At 33.2% G+C, this 18,802-nt stretch overlaps 1 protein-coding gene across 1 annotated transcript; it reads left to right on the top strand.

Annotated features, from left to right (window-relative positions):
• The first annotated feature begins 7,924 nt into the window (after positions 1–7,924).
• LOC103501803 (protein SEEDLING PLASTID DEVELOPMENT 1) lies at positions 7,925–16,885 on the top strand. The gene is made up of 9 exons (XM_008465502.3): positions 7,925–8,618; positions 9,621–9,835; positions 10,336–10,486; positions 12,315–12,506; positions 12,953–13,115; positions 13,257–13,501; positions 14,328–14,507; positions 14,724–14,846; positions 16,377–16,885. Exons 1-9 carry the CDS (start codon positions 8,199–8,201, stop codon positions 16,686–16,688), a joined length of 2,001 nt encoding a protein of 666 aa, XP_008463724.2. The 5' UTR covers positions 7,925–8,198; the 3' UTR covers positions 16,689–16,885.
• The last annotated feature ends 1,917 nt before the right edge of the window (positions 16,886–18,802 follow it).

The following is an 18,802-nucleotide window of genomic DNA, read 5'->3' as shown; positions in this document are numbered from 1 at the left end:
ATTGACCCCACTAAAAATTAAAGCTATAAGCGTCACTCAAAATAGATCACTCTCCTTACTTTTAGCTTGCTTTGACCCTTTGCAATAAACCAACTTGTACGTCAAAATTTTTGTGGAAGATACAATGCCGATGTTATTTTTTCTTATTTGTTTTGCAAGCCGTCTTTAAGTTAACGTAGAAATTTTTGTCTAAATTTTGCTATCAACGATTATTATTTGATTTAAAGAAGGTAAAAATATAGGAAAAAAAATAAGACGACAAAGAAAAAAAGGCTTGAGATTGGAGCTCGTCTATCCTCTTCAACCCAATTGGGCTCATTTGAGGCCCAACAAAGTGAATGATTAAGTTGGCCCAATCCGGGTGTCAGCAGCTCGATCGATAAGTTCACTAGTCACCTCTTAATTACCGTATTAAACTTTCACTGATACATTAGCAACCCACATATTGATGTGTTCAATAACTGCGTAAGGGATTGAAGAGGCTTAGGGCGACTCTATAGGAGTGTTGAGAGATTCTCAAACGTTGCACTACTTGCTGTGGTGGATCGAGGATTTCATGTACAGAAAAGAGTTCATATAAATTAAATTTTAGGTTTCAAATCGTATAATATCTTCAAAGCAAACATATAAATTACTGACACATGAATAATGACGTATCTAGAATTTTATATTGGGGGATCCAACTTATACAAAGTTAAAATTTTATGTGTCATATATAGCTTTTGAACTTTTAAAAACTAAAATCTCGATTTGTATATCTAAAATGTCGTACCAGATATTTAAAAAAATATGTAACATTGGCAATAAACTTTAAAATTTGTAATTCAAGGTTCAATTAGTAACCAAAACAACTTTTTTATTAAAAAATCAAATACAACAATTTATTTTTATTTACATTTATTAAACATTTCTCAAGGACTTATCAAAGTTAAAATTGGAAAAAGGATTAAAAGTATATTAATTTCAATGAAATTTTTAAATAACGATGGAAGTAAATAAAATGCGTGCGTAAAAATAGGTAATTGAATAGTTAAGAAACGAGTCTAAAATTTTAAGAATATTAAAACTATGACTAATAAAAAATTTAATATTTAAATTTTTATATACATATTTCATTTTTGGAAATTTAATCAATAAAAAAGTGTAAAAAGACATTAGAAAGAAACTTTTCAATTTACCAGATTCCAACTTTGCACTTTATTGCTACATTCAATTTAGGTGTGAACTTATTTTTTTTATTCCTTGTCATGATCATTGATCTTCTTACAACAAGTATTAGATTGCCAACCTGGAAGAAACGATATTTAACATGCTCGTCGAAAGCTTTGGACATTCGTGCCTGGTAACAATCTAATGACTGTTGAGCTTTTAATCGCTTTTTATCAAGTGTTTCTAACTCTTGAAAGAATAACTTGACATTGTTTTCAATATTCTACCCTTCTTGCATTATCATTCTTAGTGATGGAATTTATGATCTCTTTAGGGGGAGGACGACTTCCACACCGTAAACAAGCGAATATGTTGTAACCCCCATAAAGTGCGATGAGTGCTTCGATAAGCCCATAATACTTCACCAGTCTTTTCTTGCCCATCTCTCTTTGACTTGGAGACAATCTTCTTCAAAAGGTTGCACAATATTTTGTTGAATGCTTTTGCTAACTTATTTGCAGCTTTGTTATACGTAGATGTCTTGTACTGCTTGAACTTAAATTTGTCACATAATTTGTCTATCAGGCTATTTAAGAATTGCCTTCCATTATTCGTCATGATTTGGTGGGAAATATTGAACCGATAGATGATGTGAGTTTGAATAAAATCTATTACATTCTCCTTCTTGGCTTTTCTCAGAGCAATGGCCTTAATCCACCTTGAGAAATAGTCTGTTGTTACAAAGATATAGAAATGTCCTACTAATGACTTTAGTGTAATGGGACCAACCAGATCAAGCCCCCAAGCCTCGAAAGGTCAGGAGCCCACAGTTGCATGCAGAGGCTCTGGAGGTTGGTGTACGAAGTTTACATGGTATTGACAAGCTTCACACTTCTGTGCACAATCCATTGAATCTCGAACCATCTTAGGCCAACAGTAGCCCATTCTTCTCAACTGAAACTGAAGATTTGGTCTATATTGATGTATCCTATAGACGTTTGAATGTGCCTTAGCTATAGCTTTTATCGACTTTTCCTTTTCAAGACATCAAAGAAAGAGCCCTTAAAGAGAGCAACGATATAAAGTTCCCTTGTGATAAATGAACTAAGTGACTATTCTTCATACCTCAGTTTTATAACGGGAGTCTATTTGAAGCTTTTCATGTTCGAGATAATCTATAATGGGTTGACATCAATCTTCTACGTCAATCAAATGGACTGATGTCATGTTCATTTTCTCACATTCGGACTCGATCAGTGGCATAACCCATGGTTGCCAATGCGTCCGTCCTCTTATTTTCTACTTTAGGGACATGCTCCAGTATTAAGTTGTTGAACTTTTCCATCAATCATTGTGCATAAGTGAAGCACAACTTCAAGTCTTAATGCTTCACATCATACTGGAGAAGTTAACTAATTATCAACTTTGAATCGTCATAGATTTCTATGAATGACATTCCAATCTCCAATGCCATTTGAAGGTCAATTATCAGAGCCTGATATTCAACCATATTGTTCGAGTATAGTTTAGCAGGTATGAAACTATAAGGCAACATATGTTTTTTAGGAGAGATGAGAACGATGTCTGCCCCTGTGCTACTTCTTCGTGTTGTACCATAAAAAGTAGATGACTGCACTATGGAAGTACATGGTCCAAGGCTTAATGATTTATGTGAAGAAAACTTCATTATGTGACAAGTCCTCATATAATTTTTAATCGGATATTGGGATTGTGTGATTTGCTAAAAGAGTTTGTCAATGCTTGTCCCTTTGTTATCTTTTGTGACACATAGACAATATCCACAACTTGCCAGCTATAGAAGTTCCCAATACTGGAGGATTGAGCAATTATTTCTTTATGTTATCGAAGACATTCAGGCAAGTCTCATCCCACACAAAATTTTATTCTTTTCTCATCAACTTTTGAAAAGGTTTACATCAACCAACCAGGTTGGAAACAAACCTCTGAGTGTAAACCAGTAGTTCCAAGAGACTTCTTAGCTCATAAAAATTCTTTGGCCTTGACATCTTTTGAATGACATGTTGATCTTGAATTGGTCTATCTCGATCTCTCGGTGCCTTACAATGGAAGTAAGATGAAAGAAGCTATTGGGATATCTGCAGAGCCTTTGGCACATGATAGAACTCTTCAATGAGTGGCAGACAATAACATGTCCTTTCATTCTGAAATCCCTCAAAGCGTTCTTTCATAACTTAAACATTGAAGCATGGTTGTTTTGAATGTTAAACCCATTTACTTGACTCAAGTGATATCTGATGCTTGAAAAAAACTAAAGTCTTGCAGTTCTAACAACTTATTAAAGACTGGCATAATAAAAAAAGATAATGACAGTGTCCATCTACATTTTGCGTCCAGTGACTTAAAAATTTTAGATCGTTCTAAGACTTTGGTTGAAGATTTAAAGAATGATAAGGAAGTTAAATTAACCAATTTTGTTGTACATGACCCACATGAAGGAAAAGCAGAAGAAATTCCCATTCAAGAATCTTTGATTAAAAGTGTACTGAGTGAAAATGAAGAGCACGGTAAAATTCAAACCTTAAGTGATGTTGCAATTGGGATAAATAGTATTCCCCTGACCTCCATTTCTTCAGAAATTGAATCTGTGACCCCTTTCAAGAATTCTCTTGATAATTTTTTTGAAAATGTACACCAACAGTCTTGTTCAATAAAGTTGGGAGATGAGAGGTTCTTCTATATGATGATGAGAACAAAGAAGAAGCATGTAAAAGAGATTTTGAGGACACAATTCAAATTCATATTCCAATCAATGCTCATAAGAGAAAAGATAACGATGTTAATGAAAAGGATAAATTCGACAATCTAGATATAATTGAAGTTGAAGACAAAAAATACTCTTCAGAGGAAAGTTTCAATGGGGATTGATCTTACACCTAAACCAACCACTAATAATAGGGACAGTAAGTGCATTATTGTTGTTGAAGAGATAGCAGAAGAATCTCCTTGAAAAATTTCTTTGACTGAAAGCATTGATTCAAGAAAATTTGACACTAGTTTAGCTTTAGATACTTAGGAAAGTGTAAAAGAAAATGATTGTAGTAGTTATTTTCATGTGGTATGCACTGGTGAAGTAAATGTTGACAATGAGCATTGTCATAGTGAAGATTTTAACTTAGTTAGAGATTCTTTCGACGTCCTTGCCAATAGAGAGGAAAATCTGATTTTTTGTTAGTAATGAAACTATCATCGATAGATTAGAAACTTTTCATGAAGAAAGTGTGATTGAGCTTGCTAGAGATGGAGTTGCTTCTGAAACTTGGAAAGATGATGGTGTGAAAATAGATGTGAAACCTCAACTTACATATTCTCTTCTTAATGATGTTGATGGCGAAGTAGCATTGCAAGGCCATGTAGAAGCAGAGGAAATCAATTTGAGGAAAGCTGATGTTGCATCCGTGAGACAGCATTCCAACAGATCTGATTTGTTTGAGCAACCATCTTTTATGAAATTGGTTGAACCAAATGGCGATGGAATCCCAAGTCCAGACACTACTGAAATCCAAACTGCACGAAACCAAGAGTAGCCAAATCCTACATCTCTACAAGTCTGTTGGTTTCCATCTTATACTAATGTTGCAAACGATAGGAAGAAAGAAGAACAAAGCAATAATTGCCAAGGTGACACACTAGAGTGCAAGAAAGCCACACACAGTTGGTAAATGGATTGACACTATTGTTTAAACTCAAGATTCTTTTGGATGATGTTGCATTTGAAAACAATCAGAAATCATCATCAAACAAAAAGATAATCGAGCTTCTATGATTTAGAAAGATAAAAAAATCAATGAAAATGGCTCTATTGAGAAAAAGCGGCTCTGATATGCAATCAAAATCACCTACCTCATAGTTCTAGACAGGGATAATTGAGCTTCTTCTGCAAGGTATTAATTATATATTAGAAGAAAGAGAGGAGAAAAGGTAACTAATTCCCTGTTTTTACATTTCCATTTTGATTTTTTTTTGCTTTTCTTTCCCTCTTTCCGTGGAGTTCCGAACAATAGAAGGTTTCAAGTTGGTTGTGTTTGAGGCTAATGCCCTTTTGACTAGAGGAGTCTTTAGTGTATACCTTGGGTGCACATCTCTATAGCAGACAATTGGGTGAGCTGATCTTTGTAGTCAATAAGCAGAGCTCTCCACCAATTGATGTAGTCGATGATATACTCTCCCTTTTGTTGTTTTGTATTCATAAACTTCATCATGCTTATGGTGTGCCTGGTGCAGTAGAAACAATTTAGGAACTCGCTTTCTAATTGTATCAACTATCAATCACTACAAATTCCAAGTCACAATATAACAATCAAAGACATTCACTTTCAAGCTTTGAACAAATTGCCTAACCAGCTGGTATTCTCTTGGTCATGTGTTCTCGCATGTTTCAACAAAGTGGATGATGTGTTGTTTCAGGTTATTCTTACCATCAAACTTCTTAAATTTTTAAGGCTGGTACCTAGAGGCATTCTTAAGTTGTGGGCTCTTTTAGTGTATGACTTAGAGTGCATAAAAGAATACTGAGATGGACCTTCATATTAAGCTCTTATAGAGCTTGTGATCATATCTTGTAACTATTAGACCGACAAGGAAGGCACAAAAGTTGATTGTTGTTGTAGTCGATTTTCTTGCACCACATTCTTTCCCTAGTCATTAGCCTTGATGATAGGAGCTTGACTTGACTCAGCAGTTTCTTGCTGCCAATTTGTTCGCTCGAGGTTCTCAAAGAAACGTGTTTTATGGACTTAAATTTGTGTTGATGTAGATTATGGTGTTGGAGTGGTTAGATTTCTACAACTTGCTCCTCCGATTATGACTTCCTGATTGTTGGAAAAATTCTCTCTAGGTTCTTTGGAATAAAATTTTATGAACCTTACAAATGAAGAAAACTACTTTACTTATAGAGTTCTAAAATGGCTTTGTGGGTCTATATTTGGTTGACATGTGGACTTAGCCCTCGAGCCCGACCCTAAACCTTAAATTAAGCCAACTTTTGGGTTCAATTGATAACCCAAATAAATAATATTTAATTAGACAAAAAATAATTATCTTGATCCAACGGTCATGATGAAAACACACAGTCTCATTAGAATTTGCCGAACTTTATATCTTTAATTTTAATTTGCGACACATGTCAATTTCTTAATTAATCCAAATTAAGAACTTTATATAATGCATATGCTTGATGTAAGAGGTTTTATGGTTAATTTGAAAAAATGACGTGAAAATTTGTGATTAGTCCAAAATTTCTCATCCATTGGTGAAAAAATAGAGTATCTATATAAAAAGCAATGAAAGTGTCTATATAATTTGTTTTAAAATTGATTCTTTACCAACTTAAGATAACTCCAAATGAATTGATCATTATACTTAATAGAATAAACAATTTTAAATAATTTTTTTGAAAAACGTCAGAAGTATCGATGCAACTTTTGAAAATTTTAAGTTTTTTTAGATGAGTTATAAGAGTTTCAATGGAGACATAGTAAAAGATATAGTGGTGTAGATAGTTTAGAAGTTGTTATTTTTTAAATAGGGGGTTTCATCCAAAATTAAGGACAATAATGGTTGCCTTGTTAAAAAAAAAATCAATCACCATTTAGTTCACCACTAATTAAAAGGTTTGTGATCTCATTAATGAGCTTTTATTATCTTATTATTCGCATTAATTCACATTTTTCATTTGTCAACTATTTTCATCACTATTCTCTTGTAATAATTTAGTGACTCAACTCAATTTAATCGAACCCTCACTTAAAGTTAAAGGTTACATCATAAAAAATGCCTTCAAACTTTCGGAAAAGGTTAGAAAAATACTCTTTTAGTTTTGGATGAAAATTGTTAAAATTTTGTTTCGAATGTACCCCTCAACTATTTAAAAATTTCATAAAGACTCTTACACTTTTAATTTTTTTTTTAAAAAAACTCTAATTAATCCAATTTTTACACCAAAATTATTGGCTCCCAAAATATAAACCTAAATTTGAAGTTAAAACTATACTTTTAAATTTTCATGGATATGTTGATATTTCTATTGATATTTTCATAATTCCATGGGTTCTATATCGATAGAAGGGGTAAATTAGTATTTTTATCACATCTTAAAAAATCCACGAATCATAAAAAATAAACTTAAAAACGACGCTAATATCAATAGTAGACATGTTTACTTGTTTCAAAATAATAAAATATTTATTTAATAATTTAAATTTATTATTTAATTATTTAATAATTTGTCTAGAAATATACATCAAAATTGATATTTATGATAAAATTAAGATTTTGATATATCCATCAACATTGGTATTTTAAATCTTGGTTAGGTAAAATTTCACAAAGTCTCACAAATTTTCAAAATAAAAATTTCTCCTTAAAACATACTAAAATAATAATTAATCAAACAAAAAAATCTCACATTGATCGATCTATCAAACTATTGTCAAATATATTTTTTATTTAACGATTAACTATATGTTAATTACAACAATAATTTACCATAGACATTGGTTGTGTTCGTAATTTATTACTAAGTTTTTATTTTGGTTGGTCAGAAAATTGGTGTTAAATTTGGATGAACGAAAGTATTTTTTTAAAAACTATTTTCAAGTTTATTTATGAAACTTTTCGATAGAAATATTTTTGAAACAAAACTTTAGCAATTTTTATTATAACTAAGTGTATTTTCGAATCATTTTTAAAAATTTAAAAACATTTTTTAAACTTTACAAAATTTAGGGATATTCTTGATCCCATGGTTGATTTTATTTAGTGTAGAAAAAAGAGGTTCTTCCTATGTCTGTGGCCAGAAAGAATCGAAAACTCTTCCAATCAGATACATGAGAACTGAAAGGAAGTATCGAAATTTTCGAAAGAAAAACTAAAAACAAAAGCCACCGATCATTCTTTAACGGATTTGAACTTGTTAGTGGCAAATGATAATCTGAAGAAGAACTATTGGATTACCTTTCGAGGGAAGTTGAAATCCAGACAGAGGTTTCAACTTTTCCCGCCATTAACAGATGCTTAGCTTAACACACTTTAACCATCTTCTTCCTCCTACAACCCAGTTCAAATTTCAAGCTCCTTTTCCCAAATTTCAACTCCAATCCCACTTCTCCCTTCAACTATTTCCTCAACCATCATCGATTTCTCATTTTCTCCCCAATCGGGCATCTGGGTATCGACAATTACGTTTGTATTCTTCGAATTCCCTTGGATTTTCTCCCTCTGATGAAGATTTCGATGATGAATTGGACCGATTGTTGGTGCTTTTACCTGAAGAAATGCGGCGCAGAATAAGGGAGCATGAGGAGTGTCACCAACTTATTGAAGTGGTCTTGGATTTGGGAAGGAAACCACTGGCTCGGTTTCCTACGGGGGATTTTCTGCTCTCCGATTCTCTAGTAACTGTTGATGATCTACTCCATGCTACTTCCAAGGTATGTTCGGCTCTTCGTTCACGTTCTTGTGTTTGCTTATTTATTTCGATAAGATTGTCCCGTCCTGTTTGATTGTTTGTCTGGGAAGTTAAAAGTTCAATACAATTACAATATACCATCCCAATACCTATATTCCTCGAACTTTTCCAATTTTAGTTCTAAAGTTGGTTCCAAATGGCCACCTTGTGGACTAGAGCGTTAATCTAACTTGGCTTCCAGAAATGTCTCGGTCAATATAAGAATGGGAAACTAGGAGTGTTCTGTAGTATTAAAATCTCAACTGGGTTGGACCGGAGGAAAGTTGTGTCTGACGAGAAGAAGGCCTGGAGAGTTATGAAACTTTGGAATCTCTAACTGTTCCGCTGAGTAATTGGTGGAAGGTCAGTTGATAACTGGGTTTTCTCTAAAGTTCAAACATGATGGTTAATTCATTGGTTGATGATAGGTTTATCAACTCACTGTAAAAAATGCAGTTTTTATGATGGATGACTTAGATTCCACGTTAAACCACCATCCAAATTTCAAGAAAAAATGGAATTGAGTTGGTATGCCAACTGAAAAGTTTACCTACAATAATATGTGTACATATTATTTTTAACGGAGTCTATTGGATATCATTGTAGTGCAAATGAAGACTTCCAAAGTATATGAGATATAACAGTTGTTACGTATCTCCTTTACCATAATTAGTTCTATTTAGGTAACATTCATGGTGTTGTATCAAAATATCAATTTTGGATTGAGCAAGTTGAAACCTATGAACGAAACCAACTAAATATATTCTCCATCTTGGACTAACAGAGTAGAGCAAAGTGCAAGTAGCAATTTAACTCAAAAAGATCAATGTGTATAAAAAAGACTTGTCTTGGATTCAAATCCTCCACTAATTGCTCGTTTAAGAAGATAAAATGTTAAACTCATATGGCTGAGTCAATCAAAGTAGAAGTCTTAATCACTTAAAAATAAAAACCATGTCAAGATCTTTGTACAAATGCATTGCAGGTTGGTGACTTTGCCATTGACAATAGAGCTGGCATTAGTAGAACATTGCATCGGATCAGTGCCATCAGGAATCGGAAGGGTGTAATTATTGGTCTAACTTGTCGTGTGGGTCGAGCTATATCAGGAAGTGCTATCTTGCTAAGGGATTTGATTCAAGATGGGTCTTCTTTGTTGCTCATTGGACCTCCAGGGGTAGGAAAAACCACAATTATCAGGTTAGTAAATTTTTAGTTTTGTACATCTAAATACATAATATTTCTTTGAGTACCAGAGATTTTGAAAAAGGAAACACTATAATTTGTGGAAACATGTTTCTAGTTGACAGAAACAGAGTTCCTTTTAAATGTTCAGACAGTTCAAAATTAGGAATAATTCATGATTTTTTTTTCTGTGAAAATCCTTGTTTGGATCTGCCTGGGAATAGTTAAGTATTTCAAAATTTCGAGATAAGCACATTTTTATAAGTTATATTACTTCTGCTATCTTACAAGTTAAATTACTGCCTACACTCACTAGAGGCATGAGCAATATAAGCATTGTCAACCCCCTGTGCATTTACTAGTCAAATTTTGGGTTACAGTAGCCTGAGCCCCTGACTAGAATATTTTTGTTTTGATCATCTTTCTGGCACGTCAGCATTTCACCTCGACTCAGTGGCGACTTGAAAGTCTCCAATTAAACAAATTTAGAGTAATTCTCTGTGACACTTTTGTAGGGAAATAGCTAGGATACTTGCTAATGATTTCAAGAAGCGTGTAATGATTGTTGACACCTCCAATGAGATTGGTGGCGATGGTGATATACCTCATGCAGGAATTGGTAATGCTCGTCGAATGCAAGTTCCAGACTCTGATATGCAACACGAGGTATGATGTGTAACTCAATTACTGCAATTGTCTTTGTGAACCAACAAGAATTCCTTTCTAGATACTTACTTCGACAGGCGGTGATTTTTGAGTTTTACAGAAATAAGGCTCTCTGACTTGCTGCTTCACAATAACCTTTTAACAGGATAGTTGGGAAGATTTGAAGGAGGATATTGTTAGGATACTTCCTAACAAGAATCAAGATCTAAAATATATTGAGAATTAAAACAAGAAACTGCAATATAATCCAAGTATAGAGGAACTTGGAACCTCCCTCTTGAGTGAACTCACCCAAGCCCTAGATCACTCTACAAAATAGCTTCACATTCTCTCACTCATCTTCTTACTAATTCAACATCCAGTAACCAACTTTCCATCTAATGACCAATATATCCCTTAATACTATCATACTGATATCTCTATCTAGGTACCTAACATATATCGAGACAGTCTTTTGCAAGATTTTGTGAGAGGTAGATTATAGATTCAGCCATGAATGAAACTTCTGTGTGCCCGGTTCTCAGAAAAGTCAAAAGCAGCAAAGTAAAAGAGTTCATGGCTTCATGCCAATAAGCCATGTGACCGGTCTGCATTAGATAATTGCAAAAACTTGGCTGATAGACTTAATAAGGTCTCCTTGTTACTATTTCCAATCTCCAAGAACTTTCAATGCAAGTAGGCAAGTTTTAGATGAAGTCTTGACCTGCAAAGGAAGCAATTAAGGACTATAGGAAGAGCAGAAAAATAAGGTGTAGTCTTCAAGATAAATTTTTAGGATCCTAATTTTCAAGGGTTTCTCTTGTTGATCTTTCTCAGTTCCTTTGCTCCTATCAGGGAGCTTACTTTCCTTTTTCCCCTCCCTCTCTGAAAGTCTAAAATATCTAAGTGAAGTTCTTTGCATGAGAAGTTTTGCATGGGAGAGTGAATGTCTAGGACCATATCCAGCAGCGATTTTTCTTGTGTTACGGCCAAAATAGTGTGCTATTTTGTAGGTGGCATGCGAAAGATCTAGATCATTGATTCCCTTTGGAGTTCTTTAGCTTCTTTTGGATCATTGTGGTGCGTAAAAAGGATCGCTCTATGATTGAGATCCTTATGAACTTCCCTTTCTGGATACAGGTAGAGTGTTGTAGCAGACTTGTTCTTTTGCTATTTTGTGAAGATTTTGGATTGAGAATGATATTAGAATTTTTAAAGGGGTTGCTGGTTGACAAATTTTTGGAAGAGGTCGTGGGGGTGAGGTTTATTGCTCCCATGTGGGCATCCATTAATTGGACTTTTTGTAATTACCATATTGGTCTCATTCTTTTGTATTGAAGCTTACTTGTGTAAGTAGCGTGAGGTCTCTTTTTCTGTGCTTTTTTTTTATATAGTTTTTTTTATATGTCCTTGTATATTCATTCATTGACCCTTATACGTTCTTTCATTGTTCTCAATGAATGTTAAACTTGGGCCAAAACCTAATCAGGATGACAAGTTGAAACTTGTTGGGTAACTTTTACTCTTGGAGTGGTCCATTTCTTTGACCAGTAAAAGGTCACGGATAAGGTATGGTGAAGCACGAAGGTCCTTCATTATCACCAAATATAGTGTATTAGGGTGCGTCAAAAACATGTTGCACACACTCCCTACTAGTAAGAGCTGGCATGTTTATACACGATCTGGTTGAGATAAAACAAAATATAATTGCAGCTTGATGGAATATTCATTTTTCTTGAATTTATACCCTCAATATGGACATATACGCTTTCTGGTGAGTAATGACTTTATTAGAATTTCATCCATCTTATTCATGTTTATTGATCTCTTACATTTTTCTCTTTATCAGGTTTTGATTGAAGCAGTTGAAAACCATATGCCTCAAGTAATTATTATAGATGAAATAAGCACAAAACTTGAAGCCATGGCCGCCAGCACCATAGCCCAACGTGGAATTCAGTTAGTAGCGACTGCTCATGGAGTTACAATTGAAAATCTTATCATGAATCCTTTACTGGAGATGCTTGTTGGAGGAATACAGGTGATCTGCTCTTACCTCACTGCGTTTTCTTTGATAATTCAAGTACTTTGGGTAATGGATATTTCAACAAATATTGCAAAAGATAGAGATTTGAAATGGAATCTAGACTCTCCAATTTCTTGTCTTAAAGCTCGGAGTTTCTAAAATTTATTTTTGTTCCCAGTGCATCGGACCTATCTACTTCTCTGCCTTATTGTTGGTGGTTGAGTGTTAATTCCCACTTAATTTAGTTGGTTTCTCACATTCTCTAATTGTGTTAATTGCGTTCTTTACCGCCGAATCTTGATGTTTAGGATGAGAGGGGAAATGGTATATTGGCAGTACTTCTAAAAGGTTGAGCGTTAATTTATGACATTATGAACTTTAGTTTTTGATATTTCTTTGGTACTTAAAGCTTTTTCAGTTTTCAGTCCATTCAGTTGGTAATAAATCAAATCATTTTATAGAGTGTAACTCTTGGGGACGAGGAAGCAAGCCGGAGACGTGTTCAAAAGACTGTGCTGGAAAGAAAAGGACCTTCAACATTTGCTTGTGGGGTAGAAATCATATCAAAGACTGAGTTGAGAGTTCATCGTAGCCTTGATGCAACTGTTGACGCAGTTCTTTGTGGTAAACAATTGTTATTTTTTCTTAAAATCTCCTGTGTGTGTGTTTTTTATTTTTTAAATTTTCTTTCAACTTCAATTAATCTGGAACTTTGAAGCAGCATGAAGCTACCACTTTCAGCTTATCATCATTTTTTTTGTGAAGGTCGTTATCCTAATGTTGAAGTTCGAAAGATAAATTCTACAGAAGATAAAGAAACCATGCAAAGTGATACTTTCATATCCACTTTCCCCCAGAATAAGGATGAAGCTCCAGTTAGTGTATCTGATACGTATTATGAGCAAAGTGGTCAGGGGCCCAGTGAGATATCTTTTGAGGTCCTTCCAACTGCAGGAGAATCATCTGAAGAAGATGAAGGAAAGATTCCACTTTATCTGTTTGTTTATGGGGTAAGATACGGTCTTTCAACTTTGACAAATGAACCCAATCATCTTTTTCATACTGCTAAAAGTTTGTCTCAGATTTGATTCTCTGTTGTTTCTAAAGATTGCCACTTTTAAGTTCAAAGTTGTTTTTGCTAGTTATTTTTAGCATTTCTGCTAGATTTCTGTTGCTCTACTTCACATGTTGAGTCAATTTGATATCTTAGGGTGAAAAACGCTTTTAGTCTCTAAACTTTTGTGGAAGTAACAATTTATGCTTGAAAATTTAGTTGGTAATGATCTAGGTCCTTCGATCTTCAATTTTGTAATAATTTAAGTCCTTGTAACTTTAGTATTTAACAATTTGATTAAGAGATTTTAAAATTTGGAACAAATATTTTTCAGGTTCAATGAGTTTTCTCATATGCGTAGATTGATAAATTGATTAGAGATCAAATGCGTATACCAATAACAAATGCTAAGTCATTTCCACTACAAGAAAGGACTATTAATTTCGACAATATTTTGCACAGTATGGATGAAATTATAATTCAATTTACAAGTATAAGGATGAAATTGTGGCTTTCATGGACAAAAATTGGTTTTTAACCCTTCTTTTATTTCTCAGATCTTTTTGTTTGGAACCGTGAAGAATTATGTAGGTTTAATATAGATTAAAAATCTATATTGTGTTATGTAGGTTCAATATAGATTAAAGATCTATATTGTGTTGTGTTGCCGTCTTGTGGAACAGGCTACACCACGTATTATCTCTTGTCAGCATATCATATATTTTTAGGGTTTAGGGAGTAGCTGTTGGTTGTGGAACTTACTACATGTGCAGTTATTCTAGGTATTGGAAGCAAGTGTGATTCAAGGTTTCAAGCAGTTAAGGATGAATGATGTGGCCATCTATTTTACTGATAATATCAGTGAAGCAGATGCGCTTTTTGCCTTGCAGTCCAAGCTTAAAAAAAATGCTGGGATTCAAGCTGCTGCAAAATCTCATGACATACCCATTTACGTGGTTAAGGTATTGATATTTCCAGATTTACAAGCTAGAATGGGTATTAATATTGTCAGCACTATGGGTTTTAGATTTCCAGTGTATTTGGTTTAGTTTGGTTTCTTTTTCATTTCAACTTTGTCTAGTTTTGGCTGGTTTGTACTGCTATATTTGGTCGTTATATGACCATTGTTTTTCTTTTATTTTTCTCATAGTGTACTTTTCCCTTTTTCCCCCTTGTAGACTGGTTCACTAGTGCACATCACAAGGGCCTTAAGGGCACTAATTATTGATCAGGAAGACGAGGGAGAAGATTTTGAATCGTTGGGGAGGATGAGATCCTCGGAGAAGATTGATGCTTTGGAGGTATATCTGATCTCTTATTTTCTTTGAAACGTGAATAGTACACTTTTGGTCTGTTTAATTCGAAGTTTGTTTTTGTTAGTCTCTAGTAGTTTTAAGACCAATCATTTAGGATGTTTGATAACTGTTTTGTTTTTAGTTTTATGTTTCTAAAAATTATGCTTGTTTCATCACATGAAACAGTTTTTGGTGAGGTCTTCTCCACTCCTTGAAAACAAGTTGGCTTCTTAAGCTAAATTCCAAAAATAAAAATCAAATTTTGGAAAACTAAGCTCCGTTTGGTAACTATTTGGTTTTTAGTTTTTAGTTTTTAGAAATTTAAGTCTAAATATTTCTTTGTACCGATGTTTTAAAAAACCAAGCCAAAGTTTTTTAAAAAAAAGAAGTAATTTTTATGATTTTTTTAATTTTGGAAATTAGCTAAAAATATAACTAAAGAAAGATGAAAATCATTGTAAGTAATGAAGAGGAAATGAAAAACCAAATAGTTATCAAACGTAAGTCTACATTTGTTAGTTTTCAAAATTTAGTTTGATGTCTGAAAATGTTTAGAAAAGGTTGACAACAAAACAAAATATAGTATTGATAAGCTTATTTTTTAACCATCATGGGTTGACCTAGTGGTAAAAAAGTGAGACAGTCTCAATAACTAACTAGGAGCTCGTAGATTCCATTCATGGTAGCTACTTGCCTAGGAATTAATTTTCTATCGCTTACCTTAACACTCAAATATTGTAGAGTAAGGTGGGTTGTCATGTGAGATTAGTCAGCGCGTAAGTTGACTCGAACACTCACAAATATATATATATAAAAGATAAGCTTAATTTTTAAAAACAGAAAACAAAAACCCAAAATAGGTATTTAATGGGCCTAAGCCGTTATAGTTCATAATAGACAATTGCTTCCCAAACAAATTCTTAGCTTGCTTCCAAAATGAGCTAAAGCTTAGCTCATGGTAATTAGCATAGCCTACTTGTTTAGAGGTCGATGGTTTGATCCTCTCATTGTAGTTTACTTAATAAAAAAGAAAGAAATTCTTAGCTTGATACTACCGACTCTGACGAAAAATTTTACATTACTTACATAATTTTTTTTAATAATCCATGTAGTTTTTGTTCATCAAACTTTTAGTTGATTTATTTACATATATGTCACCGTCCCTCTCTATTTCCTTGCGCTCCCAATTCGTCTCTCCCCTTCTTCTCAGACTGTGTGAGAGCTGTTTATAGAAAAAGCAGTTTCGTTTGGTGCCTGGTAAAAGATTTATGTTAGGTTATTATGTTCTTGAGAGCATTATTTACAATTCCCTTATTACAATTAAGAAACAAAAAACAATCATCCCAAAGCAGAAAGCTGTTTTCATCAATTTTTGCTACTTTTGATTTCTCTTGCACTGTTTTAATTTCCAGCTATCCTTTTGATGGATGAGTTCGGTTCACTACACACTCATAGCACTTGCTGTTCTTTCATTGGATGATACTCTATTCTATGAAACACAAACTTCACTTATCTAAATTGCTTGCTTCATCACAGGAAGCCAGGATGGCCATTGAGCAGATTGTTATCCCAAGAGAAGAGTCTGTTGAGCTTCTCCCTAGACCACCCCACATCCTGTCTCTTCAGATGGACCTTATTCGGAAGTATCATCTACAGTCGGAGAGAATCGGCACGGAGACAAATGTTCGTCTCCGAATCTTACCCTTGATTGCTAATAATGTGGATGAAAATGCAAAAACACTCGGAAAAGTAGATCCTACTACCGAGTTCGATGACTTCATTGGTTCCAATGGTGACACAAATGGAACTCTCTATAGTGTGGACAGGTTACCTTTACTTCCCGAGTAGCTTATAGATGGCTAAATTAAGATTAGCCTGTATCAAGCATGTAAATACAAGGGTACAACTATAAGTGAATGTGTAGCATATTCTCATCATAACCTTTGATTTGCGTGAATAATTTCCTTTGATGTTAGAAACTTTGTCATTGTAGTTATATAGTGTAATTAATTACTAGCTATAAAACTCACATTGAGTTCAAGTCATTAACGAATGTCCTTAGCAATTGTATGTAGTAGAATAAGCTGGTTCAACACTATTTATTCAAGAAAAATAGTAGTTACTATGTTCATTTTTTAAGTAGAAATAGAGTACGAAACAAAATGTTTGAATGAAAATATAAATCGAGATGATGTGGCACAATAGTTGATACCTAATTTTATAGGTATTGTAAAAATAGGTTTTATTTTCCATTGTTGAGTGTCTTTTTGACCACCATGAGTATTTTTAATCCATGAAAATAAGCAATAATGAGAATTGTAGTATAGAGATCAGTTCGTCCTATCTCCGAAGTAGTAATATTTTGGTTCATCAATATAAAATTGGGTTAAGGTACAACTTTTAATAATTGGTTTTTTCAAATGGTTATTATAACTGGTCTTTGTGGAAGTCTATTTCATTCACCCGACTAAAACTTGAACAAAACTTTTTGATACAATTTGTTAGGCTAATGAATTTTCGATATTTCCTAGTTATATCATATCATCCACTTTTAAGTCTAAGTACGTATGATCTTTACTCTAATATCAACTCTAAAAGCTTCAAACATAATGATTAAAACCATAAATACAGTATAACACTCTTTTCTTACAAACATATAATCATTTTCTATTTCAATTTCGATCGTTCTCTTATCAAAATTCGAGTGAGATAGATTTTCTTTTTCCATAGAATCTTTAATCCCATTGGCTTTAGAAATGGTACATGCATCAAAACAAATATGTCCCAATACCCATTATAAAGATTGGGATATATATTTCTTTGTTTATCGAGTCCATTTATACCTAAAATTTTTGGAAGCTCCACCAATTATATTGTATGAAACTTAATTAAACCAATAGAAATTGTAGGGACATACAATCATATTATAGGTTTCAAGGTCTACCAACCCCAATCCCCATAGAAATTATTCCCACTATTTTCCCATTTATGCACTCTCTCCTCAAGTACAAGAACCCTAAACCATAGAAAAAAAGAGTCCCACTATCTTTTTAACATTGTTGTTTCTTCTTCTAAAACTTTACAATATCAAACTCAAAAGCTACACAATCCCATTATGCCAGAGTGGAAAAGTACTAATTTCTTAGTGTCATTTTGGTATAATCCAAGTGTTCTTTCCTGTATGCAAAATATTAGAATATAGGATATAAGCCATTATTTTTGTTTGTACCTTTTGATCTTTTGGTTTGTACTGGTAATCATTTCATTTAATGCATTTTACTATTTATATTGGATCACTAATGAATTTTAAACCATACAAAATATGTGTTATTTTATTTTATTTGTGTAGATCAAGTGAGACTTTCAAAATATTTAAATATGTTTCTTATTTAGTTTTTCACTAAAGTTTAAAGCTTTCGAAAGCATTAAAAACAAATTTGAAGAAAAGTATATGTATTTGGGATTTAAGGATGAAACAACTTTATATATAATAAGCTTTTTTTTTCTCTTTTTTTTTTCTTTTTGACATGATATTTAGATTATTATTATTCTAGTGTCACACCATGAGAAATAAATAGATAAATAATATTGGAGATTTGAGTTGTGTTGTCTCATCCTAAAATTGCACTAAATGAGAACGCTCTTTGTTAGTCACTAATTTAAGTTAATTATTAGAGAGGATTAAAGGCTTCAAATCATTAGGCATTTAGATTCAAATGATAGGCTAATAATTAAAGTCAAACTCTAATTAATTTAAAAATGAAAAGTTCATAGGTTGTTTTGGGGTCAAAGTCAACAACAATGTGTGAAACATACCCCATTGATTAAATATTGCTTTTTTTAAGGCAAAAAAAATCTAAAAAAATAAATAAAAAAAAAAAAGGACAACAAAGAAACACAAAAGAATATTATAGTTTAATGTATCAATTTCACATTGGTTTATGTTTGAGATTCATTTATTT

This window comes from Cucumis melo, chromosome 7 (genome assembly GCF_025177605.1).
Source record: "Cucumis melo cultivar AY chromosome 7, USDA_Cmelo_AY_1.0, whole genome shotgun sequence".
NCBI lineage: Eukaryota > Viridiplantae > Streptophyta > Magnoliopsida > Cucurbitales > Cucurbitaceae > Cucumis > Cucumis melo.
Note: the sequence above shows the minus strand (reverse complement) of the source record. Positions and strands in the feature narration are given on the sequence as shown.